Raw genomic sequence first — 18,994 nt, forward strand, 5'->3', positions numbered from 1 at the left:
CCCAGGGCTGCACACCCAGGCCACCCACCCACAGCAACACAAGTGCTAGCCCCCAGTTCCCTCGAGGTCACCCCACGCTGGCCAGCTGCAGGGGAGGCCCAATGGGAACGGCCAGGAGCACCTCAGGAACTCCAGTGGGGGTTGAGCACAGGTGCAGGAAATTGTCATGACAGCCCCTCCCCCCTCTCAGCTGGGGATTGGGGGGACCTAGGCTCAGAGCCGATGGGGCCAGTTGAAGGAGCTTTGACAGCAAACACCCCCCCAGCGTGGCTGGCTCCATGCTTCCCCCTCCCAGGCACACACAGGGCAGAGCACTTCACAGAAGCTGCAGCAGACACAGGCGGGGGGGGCCATATTAAAATGGAACTGGCTGCCGCTGAGCCATGGGAGACGGGGGCCACGTCCCCCCACCCTCCACAGTTACCCTCTGCTGGGGAATTCTCCCTCCACACTGAGCACCAGCTCAGACTCAGGCAGAGGTTGGATGCCCATCCCCCACCTCCAGGCAGCTGAGCCCCAGATATCCACATCAGCAGCTATTGGCAGGGCTCCGCAGCAGCCTGATTGGCCCTTCCCCTCCTAGCCAAAGGGGGCAACAGTTAGTCTCCTCTGTCTGTATTGGGGCTTTACCCCCCCCCACCTCCGCACACCTTCCCCAGGCCTGCACCTGCTATGCAGCGAGCACCCACTGATGAGGCTTGGAGGTTTCTGAGCCAGCTGCAGAACTGGGCAGAGAGGGAGCAGCTTCCTTCCATACTGGGGAGGATGAGGGTCAACCCGCACACCACTTCAAACAGCACAACAGACCAGAGGCCTGAGTGACGGGCTAGGACCCACTGGAGAGACTGGGAGGAGATGAGGATTCCTGGGTCCCCTGCAGGAGAGACACCCCTCCAGACCAGAGGGAGGCGGCGGAGCAATAAGGCACAGAGAGGCCTTGGGCGGTGAGGTGCGCTAACGTTCCCCTTTAATAACCCGACACGCTAGAGTACAGTGGCTTCATGGCCCCGGGGCTGGCAGGAGGCCCCTGCATGGCAAAGAACCAGTTCATTGGAGGGTGTGGCTTGGGCCAGAGGGAGGCGGGGCTCAATCAGCCTAAGCCCCGCCTCCGGCCCGGTCCCATTTAATAAGCAGCCTTCGCTTTGCTGCAAGTGGGGCGCTTTGTTTTTAAAAACCAGACACACAAGGGATGTAAAAGGGGAGGGCAGGCCCGCCCCCCCCCCCACGGCAGGACTGCATGCACCCCTGGCCTGCCCTGCACCCCTGCCGTAGCCCCCCTGCCCAATAAATAGATGCGCTCCACAAAGCCGGGGGAGGAGCCAGAGCACTCACACCAGGCCGCAGGCTAGAGGGCGCTCAATCATGGGCTGAGCATGCTGGGAAACCAGCAGCAGAGCAGCCAATAGGGACAAGAGGGCTGCGTGGGTGGGGCGGGGGATACAAATGTAAACCCTGCCCCATCCCTCAGCCGCCACCTCCCCTCCAGCCAGGGGTCAGGAGTGGGGGGGGGGGGAAGGCTGCCAGGGGGGCCCTGCCAGTGCCAGGCTCCCGTGCCCCCCGGTGGCCAAAGGCAGCGGTGTTGGCAGAGTCCCCGGCGGGGCGGGGCGGGGCGGCTGGTCAGTTCTATTTGAGACAGCGCTCGAAGTAGGTGGAGCCGATGTAGCCGCCTCGCATGGAGCGCTGCACGTTCTGCTCAAACAGGCGTCTGTTGTTCTGAAGGACCTCGGCGGCCTCTTTGTTCAGGGGGTCTTCGGGGTTTGGCTCCTGCGGGTGGGGAGAAGATGGGGTTAGAGGCTGCCCAGGCCCCCGGATGCCCCCACCCCAATCAGGGCTGCATTCCCCTGCCGCACATCCCCATCCTTCCAGGAGAACACCAGCTGCAAAACAGCCCTTAGCCTCACTTCCGAGGGCCCTTCGCTGCATCCTCCACCTTCAGCCATTTTAGCCACAGGGAACTCCATGACCTACTGTGGGCAGAGCGCTGAACTGGGCACCAGGCCACCTCGGTTCTTAGCCTTGCTTCGCTGCCGCTGGGCGACCACACCCTCCTTTGTGCCTCAGTTTCCCCACCCTTAAAATCAGGATGGATACTGACCTCCTTTGTCAAGCTCTAGATCACAGCCAGCGTAGCAATGGAAGACTGTATCAACCCACTGTCGCTAACGCAGTCCTCTGCATACAGCCAATACAATCATCGCAGAACAAGGCACCTTTCTAGCGGTATAACTGTGTCCCAGCTAAGGGCCTACCAGCGTAAGTGCGTGGGTCCCACGGCACCCCTCTATCCAACGGCGTTCCGGCAGTACAATGTCCGTAGGCAGCCCAGTTAGCTCACTGGAAACCCTGCAGGGTTACCGCTAGTTATGTGGTAACCGTTCAAGGTGAAGTGAGCACTTAACACACCTCTGCCGGCGTAAGACAAAGGAGGGTTCGCACGTCATCAGTTGCTGTAATGAGCCATAAACCCAACGCCCTTATTGATTTTCAGTGTCTCACAAAGACACGCCTACGGCACACGCTGGGTTGTCACCTACCCTTCACCACAGAGCCCAGATGGGATATCACAACACCACACAGCCTGCATAGGAACCACACTCAGAAAGAAACCTGTCCCCAACCCCTGGCCTTCACACAGCCCCCCATTCAGCAGGAGAAAGTTCCTCACAAACTAGGGATGTTAAATTTGGTATAATCAACTAAAATCGACTAATCGATGGAAATTCCATCGACTAGTCGATACGCGCGGAAACCGCGACGGCTCCGGGAGCGAACCCCGCGTGCACCAGCCTTTTAAATAGTGATAGAATACATTTAAAAAGCAGAGGTGCAGCATCCTGGGACTGGGCACAAGCCGGGACTCAGCTGATTCCTGGCTTGCGCCCGGTCCCTGCTACCCCCCTGCTCCCCACGGAGACAATGCTCAGGGGAACCAGCTTTTAAGATGGCTCCTACTCCCAGCTCCTTGCTGCCTCCGATAGAGGCAGCAAAGGGGGGGGGGGGGGGGGAAGCGACTAGTCAACTATCCAGTAAGCTTATGCTTATCAGACAATAAACCAGTGAACTACTCACTTACATCCCTATCACAAACTCAAAACAGCACCACACCCTCCCAGAACAACTGAGGCAAAACCGGCAGGGTGATGCTACTGGTTATGGATAACCAGCGTGGGGGGAAGGGAGAGCAGCTGCAGCCCAGCCAGAGATGTCTCCGCCCATGGCTGGAGAGCTGCTCCAGCCTGGCCACAGCTGGTGGAGGGGGCTGCTTCGGCCCATCTCCATTTGATCTGTTAGCCAGTTCAACGTGTTTAACTGGTTAATTAATTACACAGGATTTCCCATCCCCGGCACACACCCCTCTGTTACAATCCATGGGTCGTACACACCCCTACAACATGTGCACTGAGTGTCCAGCAGCAACTACATGGGTGCAACGGGACACTCCCTCTGCTCCTTACTGAGCTCACGCAGCAAAGCAAGGAGACCAGAACGCCCTGTCACCTGTGGGCAAACGCGGCTCACAGCCATCGCCTGCTCCTCACTGGAAACGTGCCCAACACCTTCCAAAACTGAACCTGGGAGCGTAAATTCCCAACACTGCTAGACATTAAACGTAACTCAAAGACACTGGATTTATGGCTCATTATAACAGTTACCCACTAACTTCCCTTTTCTGTTCTATGCAGAGACATTATTGGACAACTTCACTGCGAATGGTCCCTTGAAATGGGTTCATTCCTCATGCTAAACAAACTCCTCCCCCGTGTGTAGCTGTCAATTTCTGAGCATCCTTCCCAGACCTGAAGAGCACCTGTGTGTAAGCTCAAAAGCTTGTCTGTCTCATGACAGAAGTGGGTCCAATAAAAGATATCACCACATCCACCTTGTCTCTCCACTGTCCTGCAGCCAACACCGCTACCACCACGTGGCCAGGGCCAAGTATTTAAGATCCATTTAACTTCAAAGTCTGATGACCATTTTGGAGAAAGGACAGCACTGCTAAAACTTTAGCACCACCAGAAAAGAAACATCCCAAGATCTTCCCAAGGCCCCTCCAGCTACACCAGGAAAGACCAGATCAGACATTCTCCATGTTCTAAAGAAGGAAGTCACAAATATTCACTCTAAGTGGGCAGCGGAGAGGGAGAACACGCCCCATTTCTGTTTTTTAAACTCTTTTACCAGTCACTTTGGAAGGGGAAGAGACTTCTAGCCCACACAGAATCAGGTTTCAAACAGCTGTTGAAGCAGCGGGAGTTCTGGGTGTGAGTGGGGTGCTGATTTAGAAACAAGACCGGGACAAGGGACGATAGGAGGCTGTTCCATGGACTGTTCCCCAAAATCACCACCCTATAACAGAGACAAAACTCCAGCATCTTCCTGGGGAGAAAACCCCTGGCACTTATCTAATGTTCTAATCTAGCAAGAGCTGGAAGTTGAGGCCAGACAAATCCCAGTTATAAATGAAGCACAAATCTTTTAACAGCGAGGGTCACGAACTATTGGAACCAACGCTCAAGGGAAGTGACGGATTCTCCATCTCCTGATGGTTTCACATCCAGACTCGATCCCTTTCCTGGGAGATGCTTTAGTCAAACTCAAGATTCAGCAGAGCTGCGAGGGGATGGAACGTAACGACTCGGAAGGATCACACCATTTATCAGCAAATGTTACTTTCCCCAACCCAGTGTTTCCCAATTTCATTTGGCCACGGAACCCTTTTAGACTCGGAAGAATTTTGAGGAACCCCTATAGCCGGGGGAGGGGAATTTGTCGAGGAAAAACACACACACACACACACCCCCACCCCCCCGGGAAACCAGAGAAGGAGCCGCTATCTCTTGGTGGGGGGAGAAGGGGGGAGAGGATTGAGTTTGAGGAAACACTGCCCCAAACACTGAAACATATCGGAACTCAGAGGCAAAGAAAGAGAAGTGTTGCTGGAGGACTCGCTGGAGTTTAACTGAAGGCTATTTACTTGGTTTGGCACATTTTGACAACTGGGCTTGAAGTGATAACATTGCATCTCAACATCGAATGTCACTACGGATGGAAAATCCTGTTTAATTAGTTGAGTGGTTAAATGTTACATTTAACCAGGTAACTGATTGAACAGGGGTAAGCGAGGGGGCTGGAGTGCCCTCCCCCCCCCCCGACATGGACAGGGGCTACTCTGGCCAGACTGGAGCCCCCTACCCACAGTGCGCCCCGGGCCCGCTGCGGACGGGGACTGCTCTGGGCAGGCTGGAGCGGCTCCCAGAGGGCTGGAGCGGCCTCCTGCCTGCAGCAGGAAAGGGGCTGCTGCTCCAGTCCCCCCCAGTTAATGGCTAACCAATGAGCCCAGTGGTGACGTTAACACCCCTAAACATCAGTACATAAGTGTCTGACCTTCCGCCAATCATTTCCCGCAGGGTAATCATTTACAACAATAAAGGGGCAGAGGGGATAAATGCCTAAATCCCCAAATTTTGGAAAAGCATGAACACTTCCATGGATAACAATAGGGGGGAAAAAAAGCATCACACACAACTATATTAGCCATCCAAATTCCAAAGAGCCAGCAACCACGTTCTGCACAGGAGCTCAGACTAGAAGCGTCAGTTTCTTTTTAAGGAAGTTGGAGGGGGTGTTTACAAGCCAGCACGTCAAGGGGCGGTAGCTGCACTTTTATCTTGACGCCTGCTCCGAAATACATGCAACAGGGAAGAAATCAGACCCAATCCCCTTGTGCTCTGCAGCCTCACTGCTTAATGTAGGGCCCCGTGGTCACCAACCAGTAGATCGTGATCTACCAGTAGATCTCGGAGGCTCTAAGAGTAGCTCTTGAGCCCTCTCTGAACTGTGCGCCTGCGCAGTACATTTACATTAGATTTCCTCATTTGAGGAGCAGCTACTCACCGAGCAACAGCACAGGTGAGTAGCTGCGAGGAATGGTGGGAATTTTTTTTTTTAAAGTAGCAGTATAAGGCTTGGGGATAGCAAGTGATGGAAAAGAGGAGACTAGAGAGGGCGGGGCTTCAAGGAAGGGGCGGGGCGGTAGATCTTGGCTTGGACTGTCATTTAAAAAGTGATCTTGGGTGTGAAAAGGTTGGAGACCACTGAGTGGCTAACGAGGCAACGAAGCGCAGTGGTTAGAGCACTCAGGAGAGAGTCACCTTTTTTTCCCCGTGCTGTCACTAACCTTGCATGACCATCTCTGTGCCTCACTGCCCCATCTGTACAATGGGTATAAACAGCCCAGCTCTGGCACACAAGGCCATGGGAGGATAAATCCATGGGGTGCCCGATTACTGCAGTGATAGTGGAATAGACAGGAAGGATTATACCAGGGGTAGGGAAACTTTTTGGGTTGGGGGGGGACATTGCCTCAGAAAAATCAGTCAGGGGCCGCACACAAGTGAGAATCCCCTGACAGAAAGAGACAGACACACTCCTCACAATCCCCTTGCACTCCAGAGCCTAGGGGGACGGAGACTAGTAGACTGTGTGCGCTTCAGCCCTGTGGGTGGGTGGCAGGCGGGCTGGAGCGCCAGTACGGGCTCCCCAATGCGGGGGGGATCCCCGAGCCTTGAGGGCTGGATACAGGCAAGCCGGGGGTTCCCCAGCCCTGGTTCATACTGACGTCCACCTGTGGGATATATTTTAATATTACATTGAACTCTCTCCCCTGTCCACAGGTGTCTGATCAACTGCAGAACTGCCACACAAAAAAGGGACAATTGAGAGACTGGGGAAGACGAACACGCACTGAACACCTCTGCTCAAGAGAGCAGCAGCAAAAGTGGTCACTGTGCTGCCACTGACAGCCACAGTCAGTAGGGTTAAGAGTCAACAACTCACCAAGCTGACCCATCTCAGGCTGCCGGCAGATGCTGCTCACCCCGTTGCCCCATCCCCTTTCGATCAGCTCTCCCAGAGCCTTGGGATCCCCAAGAGCTCCATCAACTCTGTCAGCGTCAGCCCAAGGCAGCAGGGACGCAGCAGCTGACCAACGCACAGACCACGCATCCCACTGGTGCGTAATGGACTCATGGCACCTGCCCCAAAGCGGGCAGCAGCTCCACCCCCCAGAACAGGGCAGCCAGTCATGTCCGCAGAAAGAGCTGTGGGGCACCCAGCCTGCACCAGGGCGAGGGAGCCCCAGAGGAGGCCATGCAAAGCACCAGGGACCTGCAGAGATGGAAACAGGCACCAGGGCCACCCCAGGCCATGCAGACCAGAGCAAGGGAACAAGCCGAGCAGAACGCCACGACCAGCCCCCAAACACACATGGTGGGAGGGGGCCGCAGCCCCGCCCCAGCTGAAACACGAGAGCTATCTCCACCCCAAACAGTGCAGTAGACACCTGGCCCCTCCCACCTCCTGCCCCATGGCCTCCCCACTGGGCCCCCACCAGCCATGACCCTACACCCCACAACAGCGCAGGTGAGACCTGCCCCCGCCCTCGGTACTCACCAAGAAGAGATACTGCAGACCATAAATTATAGAGTTTATTGTTAGTACAGGCTTCCAGTCCTCTCTGTGGGGGCAGAAAAGAGGCATGAGTGAAAACCGGGTGATCAAGCTCAGAAATGAGCCACACCCCACTAGGGAGGCAGGGGGATCATCCTAGGATCTGACCAGGGAAGAGAGCCAGACAGGTGCCATGGGCTGGGGGGAGTTTTTTGGCAGGAAGGGGAGGAGGGACCTGGGGTGGTGAATCCCATCAGAATCTGACGAAGGAGACAGGGATCATGGAGCTGGTGGGAGGCGGCCACAACCCTTCCCCTGCTCATTGTGGGCAGGCCACGGGGATCCCCTATCTTCTTCCCTCGCTCGCTGCAGGCAGGCCACTGGGAATGTCCTGGCCATGCTTGACTGAAGATGACTGTATCACTGTTGTTACCACTAAAAACCACGCGTGGTCCTGTGGCCCCTTAGAGGCTAACCAGAGTATATAGTATCACGGGCTTCCGCGGGCACAAGCCACTTCCTCAGAGGCAGCAAATTACGTGAGGGGTCAGTGGAAACCGGATCAAACAGAATGACCCGGATTAAGCTCAGGGAGCATCCCTGCATTTGAAGGTGGGAAGCCTGGCGAGGCCTTTGTTTCTCACATACGTTTGTCCCGGGGTGAGCCCCCCAAAGTCATTCACGCGCCGTCTCGCCAGCCCCCCGCGAACAGGCTTCCCAAGCACGACGGCCCAGTAAAAAACAAATTCCCTTCCAGTGGACCCCCCCGGGGAGCCTGCGGCCACCCCCGTGATTCAGCAGACCACGCTCCAGGGCACGTGACGTGGACATCTGCCCTCAGACTCCATCTTTGCTCGGATCTTGTGGGCTTTGCTCCAGGCGCATGGCAGAGGATATAAAAGAACCCCCGGAGAGCCCGGTTTGCCTCGTTCCTGCTCCACTTCTCAGGGCTGTGGGTTTCCAACGAAGTATTTTGAATGGGGCTGAGCGGCCAATGGCAGTGACTGGAGACATTTTACAAGCCAACAGTCTATTTATCAGGTTGGTAGCAGTGACCCGAATAACAGGCCCTGGCGATTATTTCTACAGGCAGGCTCTTTTACCATTGAGAACTCTTCTTTTCATTAATAAATCCTCAATTACCCAGGACTGGCTGACCACGCGGGTAAGACTGGAGACACGTCTTGACCTGGGGGTAGGCGCCGGACCCGCTGGGATTGGCGGACACTCACGTACAGGGAACTGGATTTTCAGTAGCCTCACAGGGGATTACGCCAGTTTGCGTGGCGGAGAAGCAAGGGCTGGAAAGGATCAAGGGGAACCAGTTCGATGCTGCTGCACAAGCTCTTTTGCTGCTGGTCTGGGGCATCCAATGGCAGTAAAACTTACCCAGTTTGGGGCGCACCGGCCCTGTTGCTTGCACTCTGCCCTGAGCGTGGCAGTCTCGGGTGTGGGCCATTGTAGGCAGCGGGTCACACTCCTAGATTCCCTCCCTGGAGATTCTCACAGCCCTCCCCGAGCTGTGTGGGTGAGGCAAGGGAAGGATCCCGGGGCTGGAGAGGGGCGCCCCCCCACCCCGATCTGTGTGGGTGGGGCAATGCTCCGGCCTGGCAGTGCTGGAGCGGGCCAGCCAGACGCACTCCCTACCTGAGGATATTTAGGCAGACGTTGCCCTCGAGGTCTATGTTGGGGTGATACACCATGGTCTCACACTTCACCTTGGGAGGGTCGTGAGGGTAGCCTTGGCCGACCTACAGACAGACAGACGGACCGAAGAGTCATTCCCAAGGTCCCCCCACAGGAGAACAGCTGGGCCCCGATGCCCCTCCCTCACTGCAGGAAGGTGCAAGCAGCCCAGACTCCTGGGTCCCCTCCCCAGCTGTGGGGGACTGTGGGCAAGTCCCCAACCCCCCCCGAGCAGACACAGCACCTTCCTCCCTCCCAGGAGAGGGGCCGCCAGACTGAGGGGCCGGCTGACGCTCCCTTCTCAGACACAGCGAGAGGAGACTCCGATAGGGGGTGCCCCTAAAAGCTTGTGCAGGCACCCCCATCCCTGGCCAGACGAGGCCGCTGCGAGGCCACGCTCTGCCCAGGGGCGAGGAAGGGACTTACCTTAAAACTGAAGACGAACTTGCCCCCTTTATAGAAACCCTGAAAGAGGAAAGACTTTCAGTGAGGGAGGCATCCTCACAGGGGTCCCCAGCACCCCAAGAGGCCAGAGTTCGGCCCCACCGTGGGATCCAAGTGCAGGGAGCAGAGCCACCCACCCCCCGCAGCATCCGGCTCAGCTAGCACCGCGCGGCCGCCAGCAGAGCTGCAGGGGGAAAACGGGGATTGCAAGGGGCTGCAGATCAGGAGCGAGGGGCACTGCCAGGACCAGAGCTGAGGCTGGCACAGTAAGTCCACGGGCAGATCCATGAAGCTTGTGCAGCCTCCGCTCCTCGTGTTGCTCCCTGATGCACTGGCTTGGGCTCCAGCACCCCACACACTTCAAGCTGCCTCCCGCCCAGGCCTGAGCTGGGGCCGTCCAGCAGGGAGCAGCAACCGGAGCCCGGGCACTGGCTGAGCCCATCCGCTGAGCGGTAGCTGGGGCCTCCCCAGGGCAGGAATAGAAAGGCAAGTCCTGGCACGCAGGAGTCCCTGTTCCCCAGCCACGCGCCGGACCCCTCCCTCCCGCCCGCACCCCCCTCACCTCGTCAGGGCAGATAACTAGCTTGAAGTTGAGGAGGTCGTCCTGGTCGGAGAAATCTATTTCGCATGTTTTCGGCAAATTCAGTTCGTTAATATCTGGGAGGCAGGAGGGAAGCAGAGAGGGAGGGATCAGTTGGGGGCGGAGGGGGATAACCCTACAGTCCTCCCCACACAGAGGAACCACATGTCCGTCACTCCAGGGGTGGGCAAGAAGCTGCCAGTGTGCCGAATCCAGCCTGCCAAGCCACCAGATCTGGCCCGCGGCCGCCTCTCCAGAACCCTTATGCAGAGCACAGCTCACTCATTAAACAGCGGGCAGCTCCCCACTCTGGACTCCCCGGGGGAGGGGAGATCTCGCACACTGCACCCGGCCTTCCGCGCCCCCCCAGAAAATTCTCTCAGCTCCTATTGGACAGTTTCCGGCCAATGGGAGCTGAGAAATTTTGCCGAGACCAGGGTCAGCGTGGGAAGCCTTCTCCCCCCCCCCCCGCCATGCCTGGAGCAGACCCCCCATGACACAGCCAGCTGACAGACTTCAGCAGAGAGCCTGCCTCAGGTTCCTGCAGGGCTGCTGGCTGGGAGCCACCTAGGTAAGCACCTCCTAGCCAGAGCCTGCCTCTGGCACCCCCTTCTCCCTCCCAACTACCTGCTCCAGGCCACCACCCAAACCCTCTGTACCCCTTTTCCCCCAGGTCACAACTCCCTTCCAGACCCTGCACCCGCTCATATGCCCCTCTCCTAGGCCAGAATCCTCTCCGGCACCCTGAGGTTGGGGGAGATGCCTTATGTAGAGCAGCCCCAGGAGATACTCGCCCCATGGCACTGCCCAGGTCCCCCTCAGCCCAGCGCTGAGTCTCTGACTGCCCTCCCTCGTGGGCGAGGCCCCAGCAGGATCTGGCCCGTGGCGAAGCGTGCTGAATGGACGCGTGCCAGGTAGGGGGCCCGTATCCAACAGGACACAGGCCGAATCTGTCTGGGTTCAGCCCCGGAGCGTAGCCAGGATCCCCCATTAGCTCATAAAGGGGCAGAGGGTTGGGTTGGTGGGGGCATGAGCAGAGCTGGGAGGATCCCAGGAGTGGAAGAGCAGGGGAAGGGAGGTACAGTCAGACTGCAGATGAGGAAAATGCTCCCAGCTCCATCAGGTGAGTTCTGTGCCTCAAACTGGCCTGCACAGAACGAGCAGGGCCTGAAACCGACCAGACTCCGGAGCTGCCCTGAACCACTGGTGTTCCCAGCAGTCACCGGGGACACCGCAGCACGGGCACCAATGCCAGCAGCTCAGGGAAGCTTAGGAGATCCCTGCCGGCCAGAGGAATCAAACTGAGACCCTCGTTCCTTTCACTGGGCCCCTGCTGGAACAGGCTGCACCCGCGCCCAGGGACAGAGGCTCCAGGTGCCCCAGAACCGAGCAGGTATCCCTGATGCCCTCCCTCTGGTACTTGTATTTCCCTGGTACTTCTCTGGGCACAGCTGGAAGTGGGGAGAACTCCACTTTCTGCCCTTTGAGGGCACTGCTCAGCTGAGGCTACCTGCGGGGATGTCTGATTAACTATATGGTGGAGTTTGCATCTGGGGTCCCCACTGGGGACATACACCCCACCCCATGAGTATGGGTTCCCATTGAGGGGCTCCCCAGTGGGATGGGAGAAGGAATACTCCCTGGAGATATGGGAATGAGGGAGGGGCCGGCCAGTGGGGCAGGACTCTAGATGGCAGTACACTTAAGACAAGCAGGGGTCTCCTGGCGCTCCACAGTGCGGGAGCCTGAAAGCATGAGTGGGAGGGGGGTCTCCTGAAGTTTCTCCAGCAGGGAGCCCCCCAATCTGCAGGGGGTGTCTCCTGGAGTTTCCCCAATGGGAGGGGGCGTCAATTTCTATAGGTGTGTCTTGGAGAGGCTGTATGAACCTTCAGTGGGGAAGGGTGCAGGTCCCGTTGGGGAAGACCTCCATGGGGGGTGGCACCCAGGAGGGAAGTGGAGCTAAAGCCCTAGTGAGGGTGAATGAGCAGGAAGCCCCTGAAGGGGAGGAAAAATGCCCCATTCCTGCAGGGGCATCTCAAGTACCTGTGTGGGGAAGGGGGGCTCAAAGGGATTCTCTAAAGGGCAGGAGAACATGGGGGTCTGCATCAACAAAGAGGGAACTTCCCGACTGCACTCCCCCCATTGGGAGGGGTCTGTGGGGTCCAAGTGGGGGCATCCTCCCAGTGAATGGGAGGCGTCTCTTCCCACCAATGCAGACTGTGGGCACAGAGCGGAGGAAGGAGGCTGGCATCTGCCTGGGCCAGGTGGTGCCTTATCGCAAAGGTGGGGGCTCCATGGGTCGCCCCAGGCTTTGAGCAGCTGGTAATTTTCAGAGAGGGGCTTCCCTTGAGTCTCGGCAGGTCTCGGTCCTAGCACTACGCACAGGCAGCACCGATCGGGGGTTAGCTGGTTATACTGTTCCGAGCCCATCCTGGTCACACCAGAGGATGGTTCTGGGTGGATGGTGCTGGAGGAACGTGGACCAGGTGGCACCAGTGAACTGGATTTACACAACAGTGGGACTGGGTGGCACCACACTGGGTGGATAGAGAATTTGGGCCAGATGGGGAGGGGCAAAACACTGCAACTTGTGGTACCAAGATTTGGGCCTCAGCAGACAGCACCAGGCAGGGTCAGAGCATCTGGGTTGGCCCAGCTACCAATGAGGTTCTGATCTGGGCCATACCAAAATGGGGTGGGGATCTAGGCCGGGCAGTACCAATGAGGGTCTGATCTCTGTGGTACCAGGGTGGCAGGGATGTAGGCTGGGCTGTACCCATAAGGATCTCGGTGGTACTGGAGTGGGATCTGGTCTGGGCGGTACCATTATGGGAAGGGATCTAGGCCCAGGGTCTGGTCTGGGTGGCACTGAGCTGGGGAGGATCGATGCCGGACGGTACCAATCAGGGTCTGGTCAGTACCAGAGTGCAGAGGGTCTCAGCTGGGTGATACCAATCAACATTTGGACCAGGTCAGCCAATACCAGACTAGGAGAGAGGGGCCTGGGCTAGACCAATGGTACCAGGAGATCGAGACCAGCATCTGGACTGGGCCGAGGAAAGGGGGGAACTTAGGTGAGGCCAGTAGGCGGAAGGGGGCGGGCCAGGCGGTACCAGGCAGTGGGGCAAGGGGCTAAGCCAGGGAGTACCAGGCTGGGAAGCATCTGGGGATGGTATCGGGCACAGGCGGGGGTTAGACTGAAGAGGGGAGAGGGTCGGGCTGGGTGGTGCCAGGCTGGGGAGGGTTAGGGCAGGAGGTACCAGGCCGGCGTGGGGGAAGGCGCTAAGCGGAGCGGCACCAGGCCTGGCCAGGGGATTGGGCCAGAGGAGGCGGAAGGTACCAGACCAGGGGGAGGAGTTGGGCCAGGCCAGAGGAGCGGGATTGGGAAGTGCCGGGCCAGTGGCAAAGGAGTGGGCCGGTACCGGGCTGGGGGGGGGGAACCCGAGCAGTACCGAGCCAGGGGGGGAGGGGCGATACCAGACTGGGGGAGTACCGAGGTGGGAAGGGCTGGGCGGTACCGGTCTGGTGGGGGGGGGGGCCGATACTGGGCCGGGGGAGGGTACTGAGGGAGGAGGAGCTGTGCGATACCGGGCCAGGGGGGTACCATGGGGGGAGGGGCTGGGCAGTACCGGTCTGGGGGGGGACGGACGGACGGAGGGTACCGAGGGGGGAGGGGCCGGGCAGTACCGGGCCGGTGGGGAGGGGCGATACCGGTCCGGGGGGTACCGAGGGGGGAGGGGCCGGGCAGTACCGGGCCGGTGGGGAGGGGCGATACCGGTCCGGGGGGTACCGAGGGGGGAGGGGCCGGGCGGTACCGGGCGGGGAGGAGCGGTACCGGTCCAGTGAGGGGGGGAGGGGCGGGCGGTACCAGGCCGGTGGGGGGAGGTTCGGGGAGGGGGGGGGCCGGGGGGAGGGGCGGTACCGGGCCGGTGGGGGGAGGTTCCCGGGGGGGAGGGGCGGTACCGGGCCGGTGGGGGGAGGTTCCCGGGGGGGAGGGGCGGTACCGGGCCGGTGGGGGGGAGGTTCCGGGGGGGAGGGGCGGTACCGGGCCGGTGGGGGGGAGGTTCCGGGGGGGGAGGGGCGGTACCGGGCCGGGGGGGGAGGTTCCGGGGGGGGAGGGGCGGTACCGGGCCGGGGGGGGTGGTTCCGGGGGGGGAGGGGCGGTACCGGGCAGGGGGGGGGTCGGGGGGGCGGGGCGGTACCGGGCGGGGGGGGGTCGGGGGCGGCGGGGGGGGGGCGGTACCGGGCCGGGGGGGGGCCGGGGGGGGGTTGGGGGGGCGGTACCTTTCTGGATGCGGAGCTGCGCGGCCGACGCCTTCTTGCTGCTGCCCTTGGTGCCGCCGGCCGACTCCTCCTCCTTCTTCTGCTGCTTGAGCGAGAACAGCTTGATCATCCTGCCGGGCGGCCGGGCCGAGGGGCCGGGCCCGGGGGCGGGGCTCGGCGCGGCCTGTGCGGGTCCCGGCGCCGGGCCGGGTCAGTCGCTCGCTGCGGCCGGGCCCGGGGGAAGCGGAGCGGGGCCGCCCAGGCTGCTGCCGCTGCGGGTGCGCGTCGGCAACGGCCGGCCCGCTCGGCTCCTTCCGGAAGGGATTCGGCCCTTTCCGGAAGCGCTTCGGCGGCGCCCCTCGCCGGCGGATTGGACCGCGCCGCTTTCCGTCCCGGCGCGTGGCCCCGCCCGCTCCCAGCCTCGGCCCTTTCCGCCGCACGCTCGGCATGTGACGTCAGACGTCCGCTGCCGCCCAGCCAGGGCTCGGCCCTTTCCGCCCAGCGCTCGGCTCGTGGCGTCACGCCGCTCGGCCCCGCCCACCCAGCGCTCGGCTCTTTCCGCCCGACGCTCGCCTCCTTGGTGCGGGAAAGACCAAGCGTTCCAAAGGACTGGGGGAGGGTCGGGTATGGCGCAGGGCGGAAGTCCACCGGCCGCCATCTTTACTGAGGGCAGAATGACTTCCGGCCTGTGGTTTGGAAGGGTTGTCAGCGCCTCTGGGAGAGGAATTTGTAAGATTCCCCCTCCCCAGGGCCCACACATGCCTCAGCCCCAGGTTGCTGGACATACACCCCCATAGCTTCTGTCTTGGGGGGGAGACTGGGCTCTTCTGCCCACCATACCACCAAGGCCGAGGTCAAAGGTCACCGAACTCACGCCAACTGGCCAGACCCACGTGACTGCCTGGTGTCACATTCTGGTGGCATTGTCAATTAGAATGGAACAGCATTATCTCCATGGTGACCAGACGTCCCCCGTTCTTAAAGGGACAGTCCCTTTAACTCCCCTTCTAAGTGCCCCAACTTCTCGTTAAAAATGGGCATATTTTCTGTCTCCTCCTCATTACTGGCCAATATTCCCTCTAATTTTTTCCATCCACGTGCAGAATAAATTTTGTTACGTGCACCAAGGCTCCTTCTGGTGCAAAAGCCTCTTCTGCAAAAATGGTGGCTCATTAGCTATGCAAATGAGGCTCCACAATATTCCATGCTTAGCCTCATTTGCATATTACTCATGCAAGACGCCGCTAGTGTAGACATAGCCCTCGTATTTTAACAGTTTGTAAAGTGTTAAGTTTTTGACTCTCAGCCTCTACTGATGTTATATAATTGTCTGACCCCCCACCCCACCATTATTTCCTGCAACTCTGAACATTTAAAGAAATACAAATCTATAACCAGTTTAAAAGAAATATGGATCTTTAGCGAAACTGTCACAAAAATAAACAAATGGTCAAAGCCCCCACTAGTAGCTCATCTTGCATGCCACCTCTTAGGCCACCGATCCATAAGGATTTAAGACCAGTTGCTTCCGAGTTGTTAGTGACTCAGAAAGAAGTTTTGCTGTTTATCAAATTCCTTCCCCCTTGTAATCCTTCTTCCATAACCACTGCTTTTTAACATGCCACTCACTAGAATCCTCCCGCCAGGTTCCAGTGTCCAGCTGGTGAGGCGCAGAATTTCTGGTTTATTTCTGGGTCTGTTTTTTGTTGCTCTAGAGCAATGTCTCTTCAACTTTTTGAGACCACGGAACACCAAACAATAGTATTTTGTATGCACATTTTCTTCAAAAAAAAATGGTTGTCAGACAAAAAAAAGACAAACACAAAGAAGTAACAAAAACAAAGAAGAGGTGGCGGTACACCTGTGAGTTATTCACAAAATACCAGTGTTCCAGGGAACATAGTTTAAGAAACACTGATCTAGAGGGGTCTCCTACCTTTTTAAGCATGAGAGCACTTTTTGAATTTAAGTGCAATCCAGGATCCACCTCAAACCCAAACACTCTTGCCCCGCCTCCTTCCTGCCCCTTCTCCAAGGTCCTGCCCCTGCCCACTCCATCCTCCCTCCCTCTCTTTTATCAGGCTGGGGTGCAAGGGTGTGGTCTCTGATCTTGGGCTAACGGATTTGGAGTGTAGGGGGGGTTCTGAGCTGAGCCTGGGGCAGGGAGTTGGGGTGCAGGATATGGGAGGGAGTTTGGGTCCAAGGGGACTCAGGGCTAGGGCAGAGGTTTGGGGTGCAGGAGGGGTTCAGGACTGGGCCCAAGGTTTGGAATGCAGACTCCAGCTGGGCACCGCTTACCACAGGTGGCTGCTGGGTGGTGGCGCAGGGGCCTAAGGGTGGTTCACCCCTCCCCTGGCCCTGCACCATTCCCAAAAGCAGCCAGCAAACTCTCTCCATCCCTGCCCCCCTGTGCTCTGTGGAGATGTTGACATCAGCATCCCCCCTCCTCTTCTTCTTGTGCCTTGCACAGCAAGCAAGAGGCTCCCAAGCCTGTGGGGAAGCCCCAAGGCAGAGAGCAGGAGCAGCACAGATGCCAGCACTTAACAGCCTCCCAACCAAACCTGTCAGGATCACTTGTCAAAGGCTCCAAGATCTACCAGTAGATCCCGATCTACTGGTTGGTGACCACTGATCTAGAGCACTGGATAAGTCAGACACTTGGGTGCACCCCAGAGAGGTGCATCTCCCCTGCCCTGGTTTTCCTGAAAGTGGTTAGCTGAGACAGCATCTGATTTGGTTTTAGGCTGTTTGACCCCTTGGATTGTTTTTCTTCATTTAACTCAAATGCCAGAGCCACATTAGGGAGAAAAGATATCTCGGTTGATTGTTCTTTGTAAAGCTGTAATCTCCAGATCCCCAGGCTCCTTGGCTGAAGGACTAAGAAAATATTTGCTTCTGTGGTTTTTCCAGGGAAGGCTTCAAGCAAAGCAAGGAAGAAAATACCCGACTACCCTGATATTCCCTGTGTAAAAAACAGTTGCTCACTGTGGTAACTATTGTTTTTTGAGATACGTTGCTTGTATCCAGTGGTTTTTTGTTGTTTTTTTTTTGTAAGAAAAAAGATGCTGGTCCTCTAGGCTTAAAGTTGTTGAGCAAAAAAAAAAAACGCACCGGGGCCAAAATGTGGTTTATCTCTGGCGTTTCCTTCTCCCATCCCAATCTGATCTCCCAGCCAGTCTGCTCAGCTCTCCCTCACTGGGGCCCTGATCTCCAGTCTCAGGCACGGTCCAAGGTATCCCATTCCTGGCCCCTTGAGTGCGCCCCCGTTCAGCCTGATTCCTCTGCTGTGTGGCCCCCATGTTCCAGCTCCCTTGTGACTTGCAGGGACCGGCTACATCGAGGCCAGCATCAGGGTCTCCCGTTGTGGCAACCCCCGCAAGCAGGCGTGTGCATCGAGGGAGGGCAATCTTGCACAGTGACACCCATGGGGGATTCTAAACTGGGTGCTGTGTCTCCCCCATGCCTTATGCAAACTGGCTTATGAATACAAATATGCATCACTCTAAGACACTTTAGACAAAATGTCACGTGTCAACTACCCATTTTAATGTTACAATCCCTGGAGTGTATTTATCCTGTTTTGGTGCATGTATCGTTCTTGTCTGTGAAGTCAGGCTCTGTTTATAATGCTAATGAGGCCATTACTGATGCCCCAGAAATTTTAATTGTGATCAAATCAACGACCTATGAATAGTCTTAAAACATAAGAATGGCCATACTTGGTCACACCAATCATCCATCTAGCCCCAGATTCTGTCTTCTGACAGTGGCCAATGCCAGGTGCCCCAGAGGGAATGAACAGAAGAGGAAACCCTCAAGTGATCCCTCCCCTGTCACCCGTTCCCAGGGTCTGACAAACAGAGGCCAGGGACACGATTCCTACCCATCCTGGCTAATAAGCACTGATGGACCTATCCTCCATGAATTTATCTAGTGCTTTTTTGAACCCTGATGAAGTCTTGGCCTTCAAAACATCCTCCAGCAAGGAGTTCCACAGGTTGACTATGTGTTTTGTGAAGAAATACTTCCTTTTGTTTGACTTGTTTGTCCTGTAAGTCCAAACCTCGGTTGGTCCTAGAAAGCTCTGAAAAGCTGTAGAAGACCCAAGCCAGGTAAACACCAACTCCAACTTGAAGCTCTTTACTTGAGATAAGAACAACTGTTTAAGGTAAAAAATTGCATGTAACAAGTTCCTTAGCAAGTTTCTTACTAGCTAACCAGTTTTTGTCCATTTTAATTTAGTAATGTACTTTGATCTATTTTCACTTGCAACCACTTAAAGCCTATTTTTTTATACTTAACAAAAACACTTGTTAATTACCAAGCTCAATGTAACTAATTGTTACCTGGAGGGAAGCAACCACTGTGCATCTCTCTCTTTCATTGATAAAAAAGGCTGATCTTATGAGCTTTCTCTGTATAAAACCTGTACAAAATCAGACAGATCTTTTTGGGGGGGAGGGATTGGCCCCTTTTGCAAGTTGGTTTTCTGGGAGGTGAGCCCTTACAACTGAGCACTCCTGAATTCTGTGCCTGTCTTGCTCTGCAGGGCAGGTGGTAACCCCAACTTTG

The 18,994-nt window shown here is 57.3% G+C and overlaps 1 protein-coding gene across 1 annotated transcript; it reads right to left on the bottom strand.

The window, feature by feature from the left end:
• Positions 1-950: 950 nt before the first annotated feature.
• Positions 951-14,790, bottom strand: UBE2M (ubiquitin conjugating enzyme E2 M). The gene is made up of 6 exons (XM_075915047.1): positions 14,444-14,790; positions 10,142-10,236; positions 9,562-9,600; positions 9,097-9,200; positions 7,453-7,516; positions 951-1,764 (listed from the first exon to the last, which is right to left on the bottom strand). The coding sequence occupies exons 1-6, from the start codon at positions 14,550-14,552 to the stop codon at positions 1,624-1,626; spliced, it is 552 nt and encodes a 183-aa protein (XP_075771162.1). The 5' UTR covers positions 14,553-14,790; the 3' UTR covers positions 951-1,623.
• Between the last annotated feature and the right edge of the window lie 4,204 nt (positions 14,791-18,994).

Source organism: Pelodiscus sinensis, unplaced genomic scaffold, assembly GCF_049634645.1.
Source record: "Pelodiscus sinensis isolate JC-2024 unplaced genomic scaffold, ASM4963464v1 ctg34, whole genome shotgun sequence".
NCBI classification, from domain to species: domain Eukaryota; kingdom Metazoa; phylum Chordata; order Testudines; family Trionychidae; genus Pelodiscus; species Pelodiscus sinensis.

Bases quoted from the DNA above. Each gene is read 5' to 3' on its own strand.
- UBE2M (XM_075915047.1), bottom strand. From the start codon at position 14,552: ATGATCAAGCTGTTCTCGCTCAAGCAGCAGAAGAAGGAGGAGGAGTCG. The intron at 10,237-14,443 runs GTACCGCCCCCC...CCTGCCTCCCAG, and splicing joins GCAGCTCCGCATCCAGAAAG to ATATTAACGAACTGAATTTG. The intron at 7,517-9,096 runs GTAGGGAGTGCG...CTGCCCCCACAG, and splicing joins GTCTGCCTAAATATCCTCAG to AGAGGACTGGAAGCCTGTAC.